At 45.1% G+C, this 22382-nt stretch overlaps 1 protein-coding gene across 2 annotated transcripts in view; it reads right to left on the minus strand.

Annotated features, from left to right (window-relative positions):
* The window catches only part of ABCA4 (ATP binding cassette subfamily A member 4), a 128485-nt gene that overhangs the window by 67225 nt on the left and 38878 nt on the right, over window positions 1–22382 (minus strand). For both annotated transcript variants that reach the window (XM_050807257.1, XM_050807247.1), the window contains exons 8-14: window positions 22076–22316; window positions 20926–21065; window positions 20189–20305; window positions 19304–19501; window positions 4246–4451; window positions 3708–3884; window positions 1681–1903 (exon numbers count right to left, since the gene is read on the minus strand). In XM_050807257.1, coding sequence (XP_050663214.1) covers window positions 1681–1903; window positions 3708–3884; window positions 4246–4451; window positions 19304–19501; window positions 20189–20305; window positions 20926–21065; window positions 22076–22316 — 1302 coding nt within the window. The remainder of the gene's footprint in view (window positions 1–1680; window positions 1904–3707; window positions 3885–4245; window positions 4452–19303; window positions 19502–20188; window positions 20306–20925; window positions 21066–22075; window positions 22317–22382) is intronic.

The following is a 22382-nucleotide window of genomic DNA, read 5'->3' on the forward strand; positions in this document are numbered from 1 at the left end:
GACCTTCCCATTGTCCCTGCTTCCAGCTTCTTTCCTGTGTTGCTGAGGTGGGGAGGAAGAGACAAGGGAAAGGTGGGAGAGTCATTCAAAGGAAAACCCTGTTTTGGTGTGGAAAGCTCTGTTTCCGTCATCACTGGAACAATGTTCTAGTTCCCACAAAGAGAAACCCTTTTGTGCATGAAACTCCTGGTGAACGTTTTTTACCTCACATCATGAAAGCTTTGAAGACCTAATGGCCCATTCTTACGAGGGCAGATCTCAATGCTGCTTATCAACAAGGCAGGCAAAGTCTCATGGCTGTTGCTAGTCAGATGTTTACACATTTTTACTCCTTTAATTCTGAGGACACAAACATGTTGGTACTGGGAAAAGGAGCAGACTGAGGGATGGGAAAGAACAAGGGAACCCTAGATGAGGACAAGGGGCTCAGCTCCTCCCCTCATCTCTTAGAACTTTGGTACCCTTTGCAAATGTAAAGCCACATCCAGGTGGGGTCAGGTTGTTTGAGCAGAATGACCTCTACCTTAGCATTTGTTGTGCTAGGACTCTAGCACAGGGCATAACCAAGGCCACAGATCACTGGATCACAGATCCACACTAAAAAGACAAAACCTTCAGATTTAGTGCATTTTACTGTAAGGAGAAAGGGCAAGATTTGGCTTCACTGGAGATGTTTTGTTTGAACAGGATCTGATGGAATATTTGTGGATCAGGTAGGTACCTGATATGGGCCGGCATGGGATGGGAGACACTCAGCCAGTCTGTGGTCACTACACACACTGCCTAGTGTGGTGCAGCACTTCATATCATGATGGGGAAGAAGCAGAACAAGCTCAATCCATCCATCTCCGGAGCCTGCAAAGCCTGAAGTCTAAAAATTATACCAAATTCCATCCAATAAAATATAAAAAATGACCTAAATTTATATCCTTATCATTTAACAAGTACAAACAATCATCTACGGTGGAGGAGCTAAAAACGAAGGATAGCAACATATTGCAAAATAATGTTTCATTTCCAAGTCTAGCTCTCAGAGGAGTTGCGAGTTTGCAGAGGACAGACCAATGGAAGCTGCCTGTGGCTATAAAAACTCCTTATCACTGAGAAAGGATGGACTCCAAATTCCATCCTTTAAAGAGAGAGAGGTCTTGGAGATTTTTCAGGCAGCAGAATGTTTTTTGGTGAAGCCATGTAGGAGGTGACCATGATGGTGATTAGTAAATAATCCAAATCTCCTCCCCTACTGCTACTGGAAAGGCAAAAGCCTTTCCCCATTTCAACTCTAGCCAGTAGTTACAATTGTAAGCCTAGGAAAACACTCCCTGAACTGATTTCTTCTGTGTTTGGAAAGAGAAGACTACTTTAATTACACTATTACCCTGTGCAGGGCTTTGCTAATAGCAGCTTCTCCAGATGGTCGTGGAATGGGACTGGAAAGTCTGTGTGGACCATGGACCCCTGGGCAGGAAGTGGGAGATGGGAGGATGCTGTGATACAGTGGCTCCTTCGGGAGATTTCGTCTCTCTGAGTGTCTCCCACCTTGGCTAAAAGGAAGGACTGGGAAGCTAGATGTCACGCTCTCTTTGGTGGCCAGATGTCTAATACAGGCACATGAACAGGATGAAAGGGGAGAGGAACCAAAGTATTCAAGATTTTCTGGGCCTTCTCCATTTGGCTTACCATGATGAATATCGTCAGGAGGAAGATGCTCATTGACATGATGGAGAAACTGTCCAGGAACCAGGTACACCAAATCACTGCATTGGAGACACCCTGATTTTTCAAGGTCTCCTTCAGTCTCAATTCCTTCTCCAAGACGATGCTCTTCACAGTCATAGAGACAGAATAGATCCATGCCAGCACCATGAAGATAGGGAAACAGCGGTTCAGGATGATCATGAAACTAAAGCAAGAGGAGAGAAGCAGAATAGTAGAGTGTTGTGTACCTGGTAGATGCAGAATAAATGTTTGTTGAATTAATGTGTTGAGAACAAAGCTCAGATGGAGGGAAATGAAAACAGGAAAACCTCCCCTGGACATTCAATGGGCTGGAATCTTTTAATACATTCCACGTTAGCCCTGAAGCATTATTTTTTGTTTATAGCAGAGTGCTGGCTTTCTGGTTAGCCCAGGTGAATGCTCTGCAAGTAAAATGTGTCAATAAAATTATATCCTCTATGTGAAAGATCTTCCCTGTTTAAGGCCTTGCAAGGACAAGACTGCAGAGTTGATGATGTGGATCGGATCTGAGTAGATAGCTACATGCTGACACCGAAACCCAAGAGTGTGGAGCACTGACAAGGGCAAGTGGTGGTGGTAAGATAAATAACTTGGCTCCCCAAGGGGTCAGTCACCCCCCACAGTCTGCCCTGGTAGGTCAAACTCTAGTTACACAAAAAGATACACAAAATAACTAATCAGTTTGGCACTTTCAGAAGGCAAATGATCCATCAATAAATCAGTTATCCAACAGACACTGGCTCCACCACCAGCCATGCACAGGTGGACTAGACCCTGGTATATCCACCCGGCAAACAGGGTAGATTTGATATACTGGAATGACTTTGTTGTGAACATTACACATGTTTTCCCTGTGTTTCATGTGCTAGTAAAGCCCTTGGGATTATTATCTATTGAAAACTGTTGTGTGTTGTCACTGGAAGGGCCCAATTCCAGCATGGGAGGGTTTCAGGAAGGGAAGCATACATTCGTAAAGCCTGCATTTCTGGGACTGGCCACCAGAGGACTCTCCCACACCAAATGACCTAGCACCCTATTGCCTCCCCACACCCACCTCACTTCCCCACGAGCCACTCCCATTCTGATCCCACAGTGGACCTGGGCTTTTGCCCCTGGATCCATTTCCTAGCTCTGCCTATTGTCCAAACCCAAACTAACTGCAGATTGGCCACTGTTATCTCAAGTTTTCTGTAGAGCTGAGGCTAGAAAACCCATTGGACAGTTATTAAAAGAGGGTTTCCTGTGTCCACACTGAGTTTTAGGTGAACTCAATTGTAGGTGTCTACGGCTGTTTTGGTAGTGTGTCTGACCCCATCTGTAATGACAAATGAGCCCTCCAACCCTGCACCCCGGCCCTTTCTCTACCACCCCCCAAATCCATGTTCAGCGAAACAGTAGGCTGCTTGCTTGGCTTGCTGCTGGTCAACAGATATACAGGCCTGGGATGGGGGTGTCCAGGGAGGCGGGGCTTGAGCTCATCCAACACATTCCTCTGCCTCGTCATTGAGCATACATCATGGAAATGTTAGTTAGGGAAGGGGCTGCATTATTCTAGGGCTCCCAGGAACCAGACCTACTGGCCATGCAGAGTCCAAAATGAATGCTGATGTGGCAATCATTGGGCAAACATTCTGACCAGAACCCTTCCACATGCCAAACATACTATACAGTGGGGAATTTGTCCCCTCCCCGAGCCTCACTTCCCTTGCTTTAATTTTCCCCTTCCCTTTTCCAGCTACAACACCATCTCTTTTCCCTTTCCCACCACTGCACTGACTCATCTGTGCCTGCCTGGAGCTTGGGAGAAGCAGGTTCCTCAGTCAGAGCTCCATGCTCTCCAGTTTGGCTCTGCTCCCTGGGGCTCTCTCCAAAGCCACTGAATGCTTGAGAGCACCCCAGCCCACCCCAGCCCACCCCAGCACCCCCATTAGCATGTCATGGAGGAGGGTCGCAAACTTCGGACTCACGAATCGTCCACGAAGCAGGGGTAGGGCATCTGCTGGAGGTAGATTCCAACTGGAGCCTCCGCCTGCACCTGGCTCCTTGTGATCCCCTGTTCAACCATGTCCTGCAGATAGGCAAACCCACCCCAGATGTACCGGAAATCTTCCACAGGATCAGCTCTGGGACCAGAATCCCAGTACCTGAGAAGACACAGAGGGACAAAGGATGGGAATGGGCTCGGACAGCTCACTCACACCTCCTGACCACAGGGTGACTTGGAACGCATTCTCTTAAAACCTTTATCTTAAATGTTTCCAAAGGATCTAATTCTACTTCCTAGTCCTCAGTTTAAATCTCAGTTTTGAATATTAGCCACAACATAACTCTGTAATTGCTTTCATTCAAGGACTCTTTGTGAAGCTTTATAAAATATCTTTTTTTTAAATTTAACTTAATTTTATTGATTTATAGGCCAAGTCCAGTCTCAATCCCTTTCTCTCTACCAAATGTAATTTCCCACTGACTTTGGAGAAACACAGCGAGCCCTTCCTGAAACATCACCTGTCTTTAATCTTATTGGTTTTCTCCACCACGTCTATGTCCATTCGGATCTTATACTTCACGTGGGGTGGTAGAGAGCTGGTCCAGGGATACATGTCAGGGAACACCACTCCGGCCCAGAACCTGTTTTCCTCCAGTAGAGACAGGGCACGTTGGGTGAGCTGAGTTTCATCATTGTAGCTTTCAAATTTATCCAGGACCAAGCACTGCAGAGAGTCACAAAGTTGAGAGAGTTTGAGGAGGACCAACTGCAAAGACTCAACTGCACACACAGAAAGGCAGAGGATAAGAGCTGCTGCCCCAGGAAATGGTCAAATGCAAGGAGGCCTATAAACTTAATGTTTGCTTAACTCCAGAGTCTGGTGTTAAGTTTTCAATGTGTCCAGATGTAGGGGTGCAAGAGAGCTTGGAAATGCTGACGTGCTCTTATGCCTGCAGAGCTAGTGAGGACCACACTTTCCAGATGTCCAAGGCTGTCCAAATATGCAAGTCCTCAAAATGACAAAAATACTCCAGGCTTTTACTCCCCAGCATGGGGAGGCGAGGGAGTGGGGTCACACTGGCTACAGCCTGCTTTGAAGATCAGAAAGACTGACGATTAAAGAGCTTTAAAGAGAGAGAGAAACATTCCTAGCATTGAACCTTTCTGGCTCTCTCCAAACATACAGGATAGCCAGCTGAGGGAAGAGCAAGGAGGAAGAGAGAAAATAACAGACAGCCAAAATGACTTAGTCAGGGAAATCACTTCCAATTACAATTGTGTGACAAGTAAAGTCGGCGGAGGAGGAATTTCTATAATATGCCTCTTTTCTTCTCCTGGAAGAGGAAAAAAAAAAACCGTTACCCACAAAAGAGCAGAACTAAGAATGTTTAAAAATTTGAATATGAAGGTTGTCCTCTCGTATAGATTTGTTAAAGCACTTATATTGTTACTTGCGTCTATTTCCTTTTCTTTAACCTCTTGTTCCTATCATTGCGAGGGCTATTGGTGTTGACATTTCTTTCTTAGCGTGTAACTCACAAGAGGTCAGATGGTGTTGTCTTGATGAAGTTGTTCACTGAATGCATACTGAGAGTCTGCAATGTGCCAGAGCCTGGTCAACTCTAGAAATACAAGAAGGAAAGATAAACATCTCTTCCTAAAAGAAAGTTGAGAGCTAATGATGGAGAGGATTGGAGTAAACCAACAACCATAATGTGAAGGATCAGGTTCTAATGAAAGCAAGCCCAGTGTACTGGGGAAGCCCAGCGGAGGGACGCAGCTAAGTCTTCCTGGAGGTATCAGGGAAGGCTGCCTGGAGGAAGAGCCTCCTGAGTAGGAGGATAAGCAGGAATTAACTGAAGAGAGGAAAGTGGGGGAAAGGTCAGCTCAGGCTCAGGGAACAGCACATGAGGTATCTGGGGACCTACAGGAATAGAGCAGTGGTTCCTATCTGTGGCTGTGCTTTAGAACCACTGGGGAGCTTTAAAAGATACCTATGCCAGGCCCTACCCCAAACAATTAAATCAGAATCTCTAGTGGCAGGGCCAGGGCATCCATATCTTGTAAAAAGCTCCCCAGGTAATTGCAAGGCACAGAAGGGAATGTAGGGTCAAGGGAGGTGAGTGTGACAGCAGCACTAGAAAGGAGGGTGGGACCAGACGGTTTGCTCTGCGGGACTCAGTAGTGTGAACACAGGGCTTCCCCAGACACCTGTTTTCAGTGCTAAGACCAGGGGAGTTCTGGGCAAGCCTTAAAGAGCCATAGGAGCTAATGCAGGGTTTTAAGCACGGATATCACCTATGGGATCGGATTGTGATCACCGGTAGTGGAGAAGGGGGAAAGCAAGCAGGAAGACTGGGCTATTGACGTACTGCAGGCTTTAAGCAACAGATTCATCGCCACAAACTGTCAGTTACCTGGAATCCTCATTTTACTGAAGAGGAAATTGAGCTTTATAAAATATCTTATTTTGTTGAGAAGACCTCCCTGAGGTCACACAGAGAGACAGTGGCAGATCTGGGACTCCCTCCCCAATTTCACCTGCAGGCCCAGAGTTCTTACTGCCACACCAGGAACCGTGGGAAAGGCTGGATCCACAGCCTGGCACTCGGCACCCTCGCTACTGTCTTGTCAAGTAGGCGGATCAGCAATTACTACTTATCCTCACCTGGCAGCCCAGGAACTTAGGTTCAAGGAGGCTGAGTGAGTCCCCCAGGGTGGTAGAGTAGGTATCAAACCCCAGTTCATTTGATTCCACAGCTATTACACAAGAAAGAAAGAAATGAGAAAGGCGGATAGGACATAAGGACCTGACCACAGAACCAAGCTCCACTGCACTGGGAAGAAGCAGGCAAACCCAACTCGTTCACCAAAACCCCTGACTCCCGAGTCCCACCTGCACCTCAGAGCGTGCACCGGAAGCCTCCGGCAATTCAGAGGCTGTGTTTGAACAAGGGGCTGCACACCCACACTTCTTGGGCCTCCTGAACTAAACTGTCCCACCTCAGCCTCCATGCCCTGGGGATGGGTCCCATGTAATGTTCTTAGTCTTCCAGATAAAAAGGAAGAAAACAAAGAAAACTATTAGTGTTCCAGCTGATATGGGCAGAGGAACACAGGTACATGAAAAATTCTAAAGGGCCCAGGCTTAAGTGACACCACGCTGATGAGATATTAATAATTACCTTAAAAGGAAATGGAACTGGTATTTCTTTGGGCCCAGGCTTAAGTGACACCATGCTAATGAGATATTAATAATTATGTTAAAAGGAAATGGAATTGGTGTTTCTTTAAGAAATACCAGTCTGTGTAGTCACCCACCATAGAGCTAAGGGAAATGGCTAATTTTCTTTAGGCAGTGATTCTCTCACCAACAGGCATTTCCCAGCCTAACACTGACCAGTCCTTAAATGAGATGTAGGACTTAAACAGGTCACACCCCAAAAGTTCTCAAGAAGTGTTTGTTTCTTCTGGACAGAAATAATGTAAGATTTGCTATTTGATTAATAGCTTGGGTCTGTTGAGGGCAAGGGTAGGTGGGATCTAATATGTAGACCGTTAGCACAGTCCCCGACTATGGGCCTGGCATACAGTGTTTGTCAGTACCTAACCCACCCGACCACACTGCTCGATGACAAAGGATTGACAGTGTGATGCTTGGGCCAGGGGCTTCTGAACTGAACTGCTAGAATACATTTTAAAAATATGCATTTAAATTAGCTTTAGGGAGACCTCAATGTTCTACAAAGATAAGTAGTAAAATAATCTCATTTTAATTGGTTTGTCAAGTTTAGAACTGCATATAGAGAAGTTTAGTATTGGCAATTAGAGTTAATCTGCAATTTAATTCCTAAAATGAAAAACAAAATTATTTGGGGAGATGAAAGTCTTTGCTCTTCACGTTGTGACACACACATAGAATGTTCTACCCGTTCACTCAGTCATGGGGCATTTGGACAGAGCCCTAGAGGGCTTGTGGTCTGATGTTCTTACTTGGCTGGTGAAGAATTGGGATCAGAGGAGCAAAAGGCCTTGCCCAAGGTCAATCTAGGTCAGAAGCAGAGCCTGCATCCATGTCTTCAGTGCTGAACCTGCAGAATGCCACTGTTCCCTATTGTTACTCTGAGGATAAGCCACACTCTAGCCTCAAGCTGGGGTGTAACATCCCTGAACAAGAAGATCTTCTGCCCAGAACAGCACTGTTCAGTAGAACTTTCTGCAGTGATGGAATTGTTCTATATCTGCCCTGTCCAATATGGCAGGCAGGAGCCACAAATATCTACTGAACACTTAAAATGTGGTTAATGCATCTGAGGCATTGTGTTTTTACTTTTAATTAATTTAAATTGAAATAGCCCTGCATGGCTGCTGGTTACTGTATTGGCCAGCACAGTTCCAGAGACAGTAAATTCCTTGAGGCTGGGGCCATGGCTTGTTCACCATGGTCTCTGGAATGGCATTTTGTCATGACAGGACCTCGATATATGTTTACTGAGTTGAGTTGGTTTGTGTGTTTTGAATATAACTCTGCATCCTACCTTAGAATCACATGATAAACCAGGAGAAATTAATAAAACGTGAATTTTTGCTACGGTGCTAATGACAGTATAACTCTTAAAACAAAAAAGCTAGTAAAAATAAATACATTTTAGTAAGATGGCTCTCAGAGCTATCTGGCCCATTCTCTTTGAACTCCCCTTTCATGTCTTAAGGGGGAAATCTATACAGGAATAAGCAGCTGATGTTTTCAGTGGCATTGCTGACTCCTGTGATGACGTGGGCTCCATCCTGGCTGGTTTATCAGGCAGCTGATTCATAGTCATGTTTCCTGATGCATCCCCCTAGACTGATACCTTGATAATCTCTAGAGGGAAAAAAACTTAAAAGATTCTCAAATGTTCATTTACCCTAAAACATCTGACCCATTTTCAAAGGTGCTTTGTCTTCCTTGTCTTGCAAATTGGTGTAGCATACTGTTTAAGAGTCTAACAGACCTGTTGCCATTTCCTAATTGTGTGACTTCTGTTTCCCTACCTACAAAATTGAGCTATGCACTATCTCATAGGTTTGTTCTAAGGATCACATGAGATGGTGTTTGTGAAGGCTTACACGTGCCTCCCTGTAGGAATAAAAGCAGATGCTTACTGAAGGCTTACTACCTGGCCAAAACCGGCCCAAGGACTTTACTCATATTCACCCATTTCATTCTCACAACCACCTTATGAGGTCCAAGTTCACTTAGGAGGCACGACTAAGCAAAGTAAACCTCTGGAGAGATTCTGTGTTTTTAACCACTGTAGTATACCAAACCGTCTCACCAATAGTGACGACCTGATAAATACCATTTTTATGACTGTTTTTGCAAAGTATCTTGAAAGTCAACAGACTTTTAAGCCCCAGCCAGGTTACCTTTTAGCCATGACAGCTGTTTATCAGGGGAGGAAGGGAGCTATTTTCTTTAAATAATGTGTCTGGGAACATATCCCATCCTGAGCTGATCCATAACACCTCATCTGGTTAGAACAATGCTATGGACAGATGCCAAAGCCCACGTCCCAGCTGGGCAGTAGGGGAGGTGAGAGGGGGTGGGTCCTCACCCACTGATGCTCGCTAGCTGCTTGTCGGTCATTAGGTGAAAGTCAGACAACTCTGCCCACAGGAAGGCCTTATAAAGCTAATCCTGAATGTCATCCTCCCCACATCTTCCCAAGGTCAAGGTAGAGCAATTGTAGAAGCTGCTTTGGACATGAATCAGATGTTCCTGGGTCACCCTCTGAAGTATGAGTCATGATGTAGCCTTGTATTCTCATGGGGAAGCTACCTGCCTTGCAGCAAGTGACCTCATTCCCTATCGGTAGTTGCTTTGATCCCTGAAGTCAAAATCTTGGCTAATGGACATGTATATGAGTGCACATGTGTACATAAGTATGTTTGGGAGACAGAGACGAATGAATAAACTCTCAGCAGAGGTTTTTGATTTTGATATATTTGATCTGATTAGCTCGTAAGTTAGAACATAGTGGGTTCTAGGAGGCTAAGGCCGTGGAGTCTATGTGTAAAAGCTGTCTGCTTCTACACTAAGAGTAACTATGCAATCATGAACGTTAGGGAAGAATGTAGGTAGACAAGAACTGGCCAGTGTAAGGTGCTCAAACCTAGCACCACTAGTGGGAAAAGAAATCAAAGGGCATCTTTGTTGAATAAAAACACAGTGTCTTGAGGTCTCAGAGGCAGATTCTGGGCAAATGTTATAGCCAGAGCTCAGAATCTCAAAGAGAACCTCTTTGATAATGCCCTATGACAGCCAATGGCAATAAAGCAAGAAAAGGGCTTTCCTCCCGCCCCTTAGTTTCCTAACTGCTGTGGCTGAGCCCAAGTGGCAGGACCACTACCATTTGAAGTCCACTCAAGTCCTACAGCTTTTTGTTGGTTGTTTTGCTGGCACTCACCAGGAAGCAGAGTTCACCCTGGGGGAAGAGGTTTGAGCCTTCTCCAGCGCAGGCAGCTGTGCTCAGGACCTCTGGAGAATGCAGTCATTTGTTTACACAGCTAAATCAAACACCTCCTTGGGAGGACAAGCTGCAGTAGCAGCAGGCTTCCTTCTTTCACTGTGACCTCTCTGTCTCTAATTCAAACACATTTGGTCATAGATACATTAAATTATCTGTCAGGTGGGAAACGATGTCCAGTGGAGGCCCAGAAAGAAAGAAAATCTTTCTTTTTGTTTAAACTTGATGATCAAAGTGGGGAGCAACCCTGCGCTGGCATGGCATAAGAGGACATGTTTTGACTAATACACCCAGGATGTGCTAGGAGTGAGGTCTTCGAGGGTAAGGGAGCCACGTCCCCCTTAGAGATGTTGGCTGTATAATCCCGCCTCTCACATCTGTAACTCCTAAACTCAGGCTGAGAACAAAGTGGACGATGAATGCCCATGGAGGGCTCGAGTGGCCCTGCTGGTGTCAAGGTAGACACCTGGGGTTCCTTTTGAGAAATGCCAATGGATGTGGGCAAACATCCCAGAATGAGTTTCCTGGCAAATTTAAACAGTAACGTTCAAGATTTATTTCCCACGACATGGAAAAAGCCACTGGATAAAATAGCCTTGGGCTGTGTTGGTTGGAATGGCGAGTTAGAGGCTGAAGGCACTGCAATAAATTTTATCTTGCACGCTGGGCACCGCAAACAGACATCTGAAACATTCACCCACAGAGAGTAAGGAAACACATGACGACTGGAAAACAAAGGGACAGGAAATGCACAGCTGTTAAAAAATGTCTGTCTCTAAAATAAACAAATTAAATACAATAATGAAACAAATAAAAAGATCGAGTTGGAGCACAAAGATTCACACTGGGGCAAAGCCACTAGGCAACGCCTGTGTCTAACTGGGTCCAAAGGAAGAGAATCACCTGGCTGACAACTGCAGGGCACTTGAGCTCTCAAAGTTTCTTGTTGAATCATCCCAACAACTTAGGCACATGGGCGCTACTATATTCAAAACATTTGATAATCAACAGAGCTGGGCACTGACCAATCAGACCACATTCTGGCCACAAACACCCATTTTAGCCGCACCAGTGAATGCCACTTGAACTGCAGTTCGGGTTATCATCCTCAGTTTTCAGTCAGTGAAACAGCAATGCTGCCTCCAATCACAGAGCCTGCTGGTACAAGAGATGGTGTCCTTTCACCCACAGGATGAAGCTTTTGCAAGCCATACCGGCTGACTCCAGGCACTACTGCTTCTCCCCTGATGCTGCAGCCACACCTCTGCCCAGCCCGTCCACTTCTTTTGAGCTTCACACCTCTGCGCTTTGCTTATGCTCTTCCTCCTGCCTGAAACCATCTTTCTTCCTTGCTTAGCTGGAAAATTTAACCTTTACAGCCCAGAGCATCAGTTATGAGTATCTACTCTATGTGACTACAGCTCCACTAAGGTAAGTTGGGAAGTCAAAAAGAAAAGTAAGGCAGTTTCGGCCCTTGAGGGGTTCAGGGCCATGAAGGTGCAGAAGCGTATAAACAAATCATGATCAAGGGCTACAGGGAAGGGAATGGTGCATAGAAGAAGGCCCGAAACATAGGACCTGAGTCCCGAAGCGTGGGTGTGGGTGTTGACCAGTCAGTCAAATGGGGGAAGGATGGAAAGGTTCAGTGGTACCAGGTGGGAAGCCTGGGGCAGTCCCATAGAACATGGAAGAAGCATGAAGGGCTAGACTGGGAAGGCCTTTACTTTATTTATTTATTTATTTATTTATTTTTTGGAGACGGAGTCTCGCTCTGCCGCCCAGGCTGGAGTGCAGTGGCCGGATCTCAGCTCACTGCAAACTCCGCCTCCCGGGTTTACGCCATTCTCCTGCCTCAGCCTCCCGAGTAGCTGGGACTACAGGCGCCCGCCACCTCGCCCGGCTAGTTTTTTGTATTTTTTAGTAGAGATGGGGTTTCACCGTGTTAGCCAGGATAGTCTCGATCTCCTGACCTCGTGATCCGCCCGTCTCGGCCTCCCAAAGTGCTGGGATTACAGGCTTGAGCCACCGCGCCCGGCCAAGGCCTTTACTTTAACAGCAATGAGGAGTCACTGTGGAGCTGTGGGTGCTAAGTCATAGCAAGCCTGGGGTTTTAGAAAGATCTTGCTGGAAGCAGTTGGGAGCTGAACAGCAAGAGACTGAAGGCCTGGCAACCAGCTAAAAGAGATAGTACAGGCTTCTGTAAACAGAGGCCATAAATGGGGAAGAAGGAGGAATTTCAGAGATTATTTGGAGGAAGAATTGACAGTGCTTAGAGGATTTATAATGTTTTGAATTGGATTTGTACAATCTGTTTCTACTCTATCAGATTGAATTATGTTCTGCCAGTCCTCTGAGATACCACTATTATGGCATTATTTAACGACACACTTATCTCTCTCATGTGAGCTTCCAAGGAATCAAGGATTAACAGCATTTATTCAAGTGTGGGTAGTTCAATCCATGCAAATGCATGAATGACTGAATGAATTCACATCTTTTTGGTTTCCTACTCTAATCTAGCTACTTTCAAGCAGAAAAATCTAATCATAATAGTGCCTATTATGCTGCATATTACAAAATAATGTCTGCCTTCATTGGATTCATTATATAATTTATCCAGACAATACTTACTGAGCCCCTATTAACATGGGCTGCATATGATAGCAGAAAGAGCTTTCTCATCAGAGTCAGGCAGCTCTGGGTTAGAATTCCAGATCCCCCATTCAGCTGTTGTATTATGTTAGACTGTCAACCTCTTTGAGTCTCTGTTTTTAATTCTATAAAATGACAACCATGCTTACTAGGCAGGTAATTGGGAGTATGGCATGAGATGAAATGCAAAAGTGGCCAGCAGGTGGTTGGCTCATAGCAGGTTCAATATCAGTCCACCCTATGAGCTCCATGGATTACTATTTGGACCTCCACCTATGACCCCAGCCTTCCCCTTGCCCATGTTTTCCTTCTTTAGGCCAGTTATATGTTTCTTAGAGGCATGAAATGAGGTCATTGCCTATGAGTTACTTAGGATCTAGTTCATGGCCCTTGAAATATGATTGTTTGTGTGATGTAGACTTCTGTGCTCTTTCTCACAATCCCCTGATTTCTCCCTAGCCTCCCAATGCACATCTAGAATCAATAAATTAATAGAAGAAAGCAATAGGACAGATAATTCGCAAATATTTATACATCTGACTCTAAAGCACATTACATGATCAGCAGTTTTATCTTCTTAATCCTATTTTTTCTTAGGTTATCCTGAAAAATACGTTCCCTGAGTCCATTCTGTTTGGGTGGTGGTGGCATGTGGCCAGGAACATGCAAGGTGCAGAGAAAAAATAGTCCAAAACTCTGGCCTTTGAGAATTCATCAGCAAGATAATCACCACGTAGATAATAAGGAGTTATGCACATGTATTGACTGTGCTGACAGCAGAGGAAAAAGAAGTTAATGAACACTTGTTTTTTCACAGCTTAGAGAAATACAGTGGTTACTGATTAAAGTACAATTTTATGCCTTGATCAGAGGTATTTTTGTATTAAAATCTGGCTGAATTCAGCTTCCTGATGTGAAATTCAAGACCTGAAAATCAAATATATTATGAAATGAAAATACACTGTGAACTCTGAATAGTATTTCATCTGTGCCAGGCCTAATCTTTTGCTAAACAAAAAATACAAAGGGGAGGGATGTGTATGTTTGTTTTAACTGAAGGGTAATAAGAAGAATAATGTATTAATTTTTCTTATTGTGCTTTTCTCCAGAAGCAAAATATATCTGAATACATTAGAACTATAAATTAATACACATACCAGTTTAAGATATTTGCCTGTATGAGGACCCATTTGTCCTGTGTCCTCAGATTTGGAGAAGAGGGTGATTGGAAGGCCCATGGGAATGAATGTCTCCCCATGCGTGACGTGAGGCTCCCCAAACCACCATCATCTATTTTCCTACTCCACCGCCTCCCTTCTAACCGGGCCATCTGACTTCCATTTATTTCCTCCTGCTAAGGGGAGGGGATCAGAGGAAAGACAGAATGTATGTATGGGGTGAATGAGATTGCAGTCGTCATTGTGGAGAGGGTCTGAGACACCAGACCATGGTCCACAGAAATGCCAGCATGGTGCTTGGGCCGCCCTCCTGGGAGGGGCCTATACTCTCTACTCAGAGTCCCCAGGCAGGCCTTCAGCAGCCCAGTGAAGCAACATCCTTGCTTTCCTGCCCTGGAGAGACCTTTAGAGCCATCAGCAGAGAGTTTTCATGGCCTGTCTGCTACTGAGCCATCCTCAGGGTGGGGAGGTGAATGATTTCCAAGTCTTCTCCAGACTTCCCAAAACACAAGAACAGAAGCAGAAAATTCCAGGACAAGTCACAGTGACGTGTTTCTTCCTCACACATTTCCTCCCTGCTGTCTTTTCCTTTCTGTTCATTGCTCCCTTGTTTTCCTCCTCCTCCACCCAAGGGTAGGAAGACCAGAAACAACCTTATCACAGCTGCTGGGCTTCTGCCCCCATCATAACCCCTCTGCTCAGAGGCCCTCGTGAAGCCCTGGTGGCCAGGGAGGATGTGATTTGCAGCTCTGTGATTCCTAGAGGAGCACCAGCTTGGAGGCCTGTTTACAGGAGGCACTAACATCATTTTCTCTCCTGAGCAATGTTTTTTGGCTTGTATTTTGTTAAAAAGCTAATATTTATTAAGTGCTTACTATATGTCAGTGCTTTGCATGAATTAGCTCATTTAATTCTCATTAACAAGCCTATTAGGTAAGTACTGTTAATATCCCTATTTTAAAGATTTGGAAACTGGGCACAGATAATAGGAATTTGAACCCAGGCAGTGTGGGTCCAGAGACTGAATTCTTAAACATTTAAGCAACTAATGTATTTTAAGTATCTATTGGGTGCCTGGGGCTGCATTAGGTACAAGCTGCATGGGAAAAATAATCCTTCTGGAAAACAAGACATTTATGTCATGATACAAATGTCAAGTAGACAAGGTATATTCTTCATAGTACTTCACAAAAACATTGTGAGAACCACTGAACTCCATGCTGCACAAATAAAGCAATAGAGTCTCTCTCCTCCATCCACACCCCCGGCACAGGTCCTGCTTATGTTATAATAGCAGTGGGTGGATGGTGGTGGGCCTGGGAATAAGGGCTTAGCAGGTAGAGGCACCATGAGAGGAGGGAGATGTTACAAGGGAACTCCAAGGTCCCACAAATCTAATAGGTCTGTAAACATGCACATAACCAGGCCTCTTCCCTGGAAATTCCAAGCCAGTCGATTTGGGTTGATGCTTAAGAGTCTGTTTTGTAAACAGACCAATAGACCAGTGGAACAGAACAGAGGCCTCAGAAATAACTCCACACATCTACAACTACCTGATCTTTGACAAACATGACACACACAAGCAATGGGGAAAGGATTCACTATTTAATAAATGGTGTTGGGAAAACTGGCTAGCCATATGCAGAAAACTGAAACTGGATCCCTTCCTTACACCTTATACAAAAATTAACTCAAGATGGATTAAAGATTTAAATGTAAAATCCAAAATCATGAAACTAGAAGAAAACCTAGGCAATACCACTCAGGACATAGGCATGGGCAAAGACTTCATGACTAAAACACCAAAAGCAATGGCAACAAAAGCCAAAATTGACAAGTGGGATCTAATTAAACTAAAGAGCTTCTGCACAGCAAAAGAAACTATCATTAACGTGAAGAGGTAACCTGCAGAATGAGAGAGAAAATTTTTGTAATCTACCCATCTGACAAAGGTCTAATATTCAGAATCTATAAGGAACTTAAACAAATTTACAAGAAAAAAACAAACAACCCTATCAAAAAGTGGGTGAAGGATATGAACAGAGACTTCTCAAAAGAAGACATTTATGTGGCCAACAAACATATGAAAAAAGCTCATCGTCACTGATCATTAGAGAAATGCAAATCAAAACCACATTGAGATATCATCTCATGCCAGTCAGAATGGTGATTATTAAAAAGTCAAGAAACAATAGATGCTGGTGAAGCTGTGGAGAAATAAGAATGCTTTTACACTGTTGGTGGGAATGTAAATTAGTTCAACTATTGTGGAAGATAGTGTGGTGATTCCTCAAGGATCTAGAACCAGAAATACCATTTGACCTGGCAATCCCATAACTGGATATATGACCAAAGGAGTATAAATCATTCTACTATAAAAATACATGCACATGTATGTTTACAATAGCAAAGACATGGAACCAACCCAAATGCCCATCAATGATAGGCTGCATAAGGAAAATGTGGTACATATACACCATAGAATACTATGCAGCCATAAAAAGGAATGAGATTGTGTCCTTTGCAGTGACATGGATGAAGGTAGAAGCCATCATTCTCAGCAAACTAACACAGGAGCAGAAAACCAAACACCACATGTTCTTGTTTGTAAGTGGGAACTGAACAATGAGAACACATGGACACAGGGAGGGGAATATCACACACCAGGGCCTGTTGGGGTGGGGTGGGGGGCTAGGGGAGGGAGAGCATTAGGACAAATAGCTAATGCATGTGGGTCTTAAAACCTAGATGATGGGTTGACAGGTGCAGCAAATCACTATGGCACACGTATACCTATTTAACAAACCTACACATTCTGAACTTGTATCCCAGAACTTAAGGTAAAATAAAGAAAGAAAATTTAAAATTTTTTTAAAAGTCCTGTTTTATAGAAAGCATTCAAGGTCATTCTTGTCTTCAGACAAGTTGGTGATCACTTAGTAGTTGCCTGCAGTTTGGTGCTGCCACCATGCCTGGCACCTTCTGAAAGGCCACTGGGGAGCCTGTGCTGCCACTTCCAGAGTTTGGAGAGAGAGGGTCATACACTCTGGAAAATTGTGGTGGCACCAGGGCAACAGCAAGTCCTCAAGAGCACCAGGTGACAGATAGAGCTAGGCTTTTCCTCGCTTATCCTCAGGACTCACAAGTCTGAGACAAGAGGGCATGCTCCCGAGGGCCCTTGAGTTTATTCCCTCTCCTATTGCTCACAAGAGCCCCTACCTTCCAACAGTTCTAGATGACACAGACCCAGATCTGGCCCATGGGCAAGAGTGATCTGCCCTTAGATGGAGTCATTTTCTGCCCTTAGATGGAGTCATTTACTGGAAGTATGAGGGCAAGAATTTGAAAATGACTGAGATATACTCCCTGATTCTAAATAACCCCCAGATTCTAAATAGCTGCCCAGCCAGAGATGGATATGTCAACAGCCAACTCTAATCTAGCTGGGAGAGGGGTCCGAGAGAGGTGTGAAGAGAGGGCCAGGAAGCATGGAGGAGTGAATGACTAAACCTCCGTCAAAGCAGAAGTGACATTTGAGAGCTGAGTGTTGAGTCTCAAAGAATGAATGAGTAGAAGCTCAGCAGATGAGGAAAGGGACAGTCATTTCAGGCGTTGGTAGACATACACTTTTCTACCTTGCGTTTCTTCTTTTGGGGAAATATCTTCCCCCACTTCACAGTAATCCTGCTCATAGTAATGGCCCTGCGGTGGGTAGCTGACCCAGGCCTCCCAGTCAGAGTACAGAGGGGTGGGTACAGGAGCCAGACTGACAGGGAAACTCTCTAGGAGCATGCTTCTGCTATGGAAGGGGATTTTTGGTATATAGATGACTGCTAAGGGCTGTAAGCAGGTAGGGCACCAGCAGAGGAGAGAGCTTGGCTAGGGCTGACGCTGAGCAGAGATGAGTAGAAAAGTGAGGTGGAAGGACACAGGGGCTCAAGGTGGCTTCCAACTCTTGGATCCCCCTGAACTTCGTTATTTATGTCCACCAATAAATGCTTTCTTTTTGTTTAAGCAAAAAGCTTGTGACCAAAAGTGCTCTAATAAATGAGCAATGAAAACAGCATTTGCAAAGGGTAGAATCCCAAGACTTCATGGAATGGGAATGCCTGTGGGCGTGAAAGGGCCAGGTAGCAGACTTGAGGGTGTGCAGTGAGCAAGGGCTGGGAAGGTGGGGAAGGACAGATTTGGAAGGGACCTATGTTATTTGGGGGTCAAATCATTAAGATTTTAAATCGGAGAGCAATGTAAGCAAGATTGCGGAACATAACTCTGGTGCCAGTGTAGAGAAACGCCTGGGCCAACAGAGGCTGGACCCTGGAGTCCAGGGAGGAAGCCTTTGGAATGGGCTGGTGCAGAGATGACAAAGCCTCTAGTCCTCAGAGAGCCTGGAATGCAAGAGGCAGAGCTGAGAGATATAGGAGGGAGAGGAGACAAAGCTTGTTAAGAGAAATCAGAAGGGCAGGCTCTGAACTCAGGCATCTCCAGAGCTGGATCCTGTTTGCTTCTCCTAATGGTCATGCAAGGATCTTATTTAACCTCTTTAAGCACTGGCTTCTTATCTGCAAATTGGCAATGGCAATGGTGCAAGCCTCATGGAGCTGTGAGAATTAAATGAAGCAAATGTGTGTAAAAGCACTTGGAACAGTGCTTGGCATAAAGTTACACTCAGTAAGTGACAGCTGCTGTGTGGAGGGTGAAGAAGGAAAATTAGGGATGACCCTGAAATCCCTCGCTTGAGAATTTGGGCAAACACTGATGATGTTAGTTAGGATAGGAAATACAGGAGGAGGATATGTTTTATGGGCAAAGAGAACATACAGTTTTTGGAGGGGACGTGTTTAGGCTGATGTGCTTGTAGAACTTGGGGGCAGGAGCATCCTGCAAACAGTGGGACCGTGGGGTTAAGGGAACACTGGCCATAGATGGCCACTCAAGCAATGGCAGACAGGAGAGGGTTGAGGACAGACGCAGATGCTTAAAGGGGGCTACAGGAGGAGGAGCCCAGCATGAGAAGGTAGGACATGTGAAGAAGAAACAGTTTTCAGCATAGATAAGTTTTAAGTATGGATAAGCTGTTAGAGAATGAGAACTGCACAGGGGATGTAGGGATTCTTGTTTCTTCAGTGGGGAAAATGAAAGCTTAAGTTCAAGACCACTTGACTTGCTAAGGGAGCTCTGGTCCCACTCATGGGGCTATCTTCAAGGGGCCCACTATGGGGCTTGCAGCCCCTTACCTCCAGGTATTTATTGACCAGGCGGAGGGTGCGATCAGTGATGTTAAATATGTCTCTCCAGTTCAAGTTGGCCATGTCGTCAGCCTGGCTCTCCCGAGGGCCCTTGTAGAGGAAGTTTAGGATGGCTTGAGCAGTAATACCTTCTTCACCAAGCTGCCTATTCAAAAAGTCTTTTACTGTTGGATTCCCCAGGATATCCTTGGGAAGAAGAAATACAGTCACTGCTTAGAAATTCCACAGGATCTTTGGTCTTGTTCTTCAGCCATTTCTAATTTTTAGTGATTGAGGGTAGAGAGTCTAAGGCTCCCTAAAGAGCGAGTGAGCTTGTTCCACTATGAGGCATACCTAGCTTTATCGCATTCCCCCAGTCCATGGGTCTCTAGAATAGAGGGAAGATGTGTAGGGGCAAAGGAGATGGGGGGCACTGAAAATAGTATATAAAAAGCTTTCTTTTGCTTATGGATATTTTTGTTTTCTTTTGAGTATCCCTGCTATATAGAACTCTTGTCTTGGTTTTGCAAAGTTGAAAATGAGACCAGACAAACACACTCAATGATCTTTGGAGTTACAGACCTGGCCTCTTGGGGAGATGCCTCTTTGAATTTGAGGCCCTTGAGTGAATTCATAAAAGCAGGAAACTCCAGGAAACCACTGGTCTTATGGCAGCTTTTAGACTTCTCCCAGAATTCAAGAAACATATTTCTCATCCAAAGTCAGTGACCCCACTTGGTGACTGCTTGGAATGAGGGCCTTTGGGGCCTGCTTGTATTTTGATCTAACTCCAATAGCGATTAACTCTTTGCTGGGAAAAGGAAACAAGTGGAACTTTCCTGCTCCCACCCTTTCCTCCTCCCCTCCCCTCCCCATCCTCCAACCCCCTCTTACTCTGATCATGTTCATCTGTGTGCTATTGTCAAAGAAGTACCAGATCTGGGGCCCTACTTCTTCCCACGCTTTGACCAACTTCCTAACGCGCTCCAGTTCTTCAAAAGTTGAGTTGGCCTAAAACCAGACAGAGATCGAGACAGAGACACGAACAGAGAGAAAAGTGAGAGAGAACTTTTTGGTTGTGTCTTTTCTGCCCCTGTCACTTAGTGTTAGGGAAAGGCTTTTTAAGGAAGTGTTTTTATTTTCTCAGTCTATTGCCATTTCCCAGAACAATTCACCATCTCCCAACCTCCTGGGCTGACAGAATCTAATTTCTTAGTATCTCAGAAGTCCCTGTAATATTGATGGTATTATTTTCTCGGAACCTCCCTCGTTAAAGCTAGATTTGGACCCCCTGGGAGAAAATACTCTTCCTCCCTTCCTCCCTGTCTTTATCTGTTCTGAGTAGCCAGGATTCAGAGAACTGTGAACCCTTCCATTAGGGATATAATTCAAGCAGTGGGAAAGAAAACCTCATTGTAGGCTGCAGTACAGAGGGGAGGGCCCAGGCAGGGGCACTGAAGCAAAGCATTCCAGCGATGACTGTGGATGGGGGAGGAAATGCAAGAGTCCACTTAGCAAAAAACAAACATGAGACGTGCTACCAGGAAGGCACATCACATCACACACACACACACACACACACACTTCTGGGAGGTCCAGGGTACACAGGGCAAGCCCAGCTGGGATCTTACATTCTTCAGTATCCTTCGTGCTGCGGGTGAATCAGGAGTGTACAGGATTTTTCCCATCAGCAAAGGCTTTGCCGCCCTCCAAGCGATTTTGGTTAAAGGATTTGACTCCAGGCTCTGGATCAATGCATTACAAAAGGATGCTGCCAGGAGAGAAGGGACAGATTTTACAGAAACTCCCCATTGCTTGTAACTCAACATAGTCATTAGTGTATCCACATCACATGTCTCATTCAACCCCATGCTGGAGGATTTGACGAATAACCTAAATTAATAGGCTGTACCCCACCAATAACAAGCTCATCATTAGTAGCAAAATGCCACAGTGCCTCTCAGTAATGGCCTCATCAGAGAAACAAAGGACGGGGCTTGCCCTGTGGTTTATTCTGCTTTAGAAGAAGGAGGCTGAGAAGCCTGCCTCTGATTACTGCTAGAAACTGAGGTCTTTCTCAGATGAAAGGGACTGAGAAGCCAAACAAAGCCCCCTACTTGGAATCTCAGCTTGAGCCTCCGTCATTTCCCTTCAATTAGCTGCTTAGCTGCTTTGTTGTGTGTAGCTATCTTAGAATCCTACTACTTTTGGCATGTCCCTTGCTGCCTCTTTTCAATTTTTAACTACAGGGGCACCCAGTTACATTTCTTCCCCACCCCACCCTCCTTTACCCCATAGAAGACAAAAAAAAAGTGAAAGGTGGGGAAGATGATTTGCCAGGAATTTGCCATTCGGAATGTAATTTAGTACTACACATGTAGATTTTCACTGCAATGCGTTTGTAAAAGCATCTCACAGCCGTGTTTACTTGCCAGGGCCCTTCTGACCTGAGCTTTGCCTGCAACTCTGGGTTGCTTCCTTGCGGATCATTCTCTTCCTCTTGAACTTAGCCCTAGTTCAATTACATCAGTGGGAAATGGCCCCTCTGTTCCCTTTCCAAGTGGGCCTCAGTTCTTTCTGTGGTTCATGTCCAGAATTGCTTATAAGCAACGCCCCCTTTCTGCAAGGGGAAGTGGACTTTCTGGGAGAAGTCTCTTTGCCTAAGGCCACTCAACAAGACAAGATAGATGCAACCCCAGGTTTGGTTTCACCTGGAAGTGTTACACCATCAACTTTACCAACAACAGGGTCCAATTTATAAGCAGAACTCAGAAAACTTACTTGTTCTTCTGTCATAAGAATAGATAGGATCCTTCCTTGTGGAGTCAATCCCTAGAAAGGCCTTATAGTTATTGTCTTCATACCAGTTGAAGGAGAGCACCCGAGAGCCGCCTCCCTCGGGGTAGCCACACAGGAGGTCAGACAGGATGCCCATCAGCTTTGTAAAGGTCTCTGGACCACCATTCTGCATGAGGGGCCTGGTCACCCACAGCAAGTCCTGCATACTCGGCCGACGGATAAACTGGGGCAAGGCAAAGGCTTCGGGTTATTTTAAGGCAGCCAGAGTCATAATCTACTGTGAGGCCAA

Source organism: Macaca thibetana, chromosome 1, assembly GCF_024542745.1.
Source record: "Macaca thibetana thibetana isolate TM-01 chromosome 1, ASM2454274v1, whole genome shotgun sequence".
Taxonomy (NCBI): domain Eukaryota; kingdom Metazoa; phylum Chordata; class Mammalia; order Primates; family Cercopithecidae; genus Macaca; species Macaca thibetana.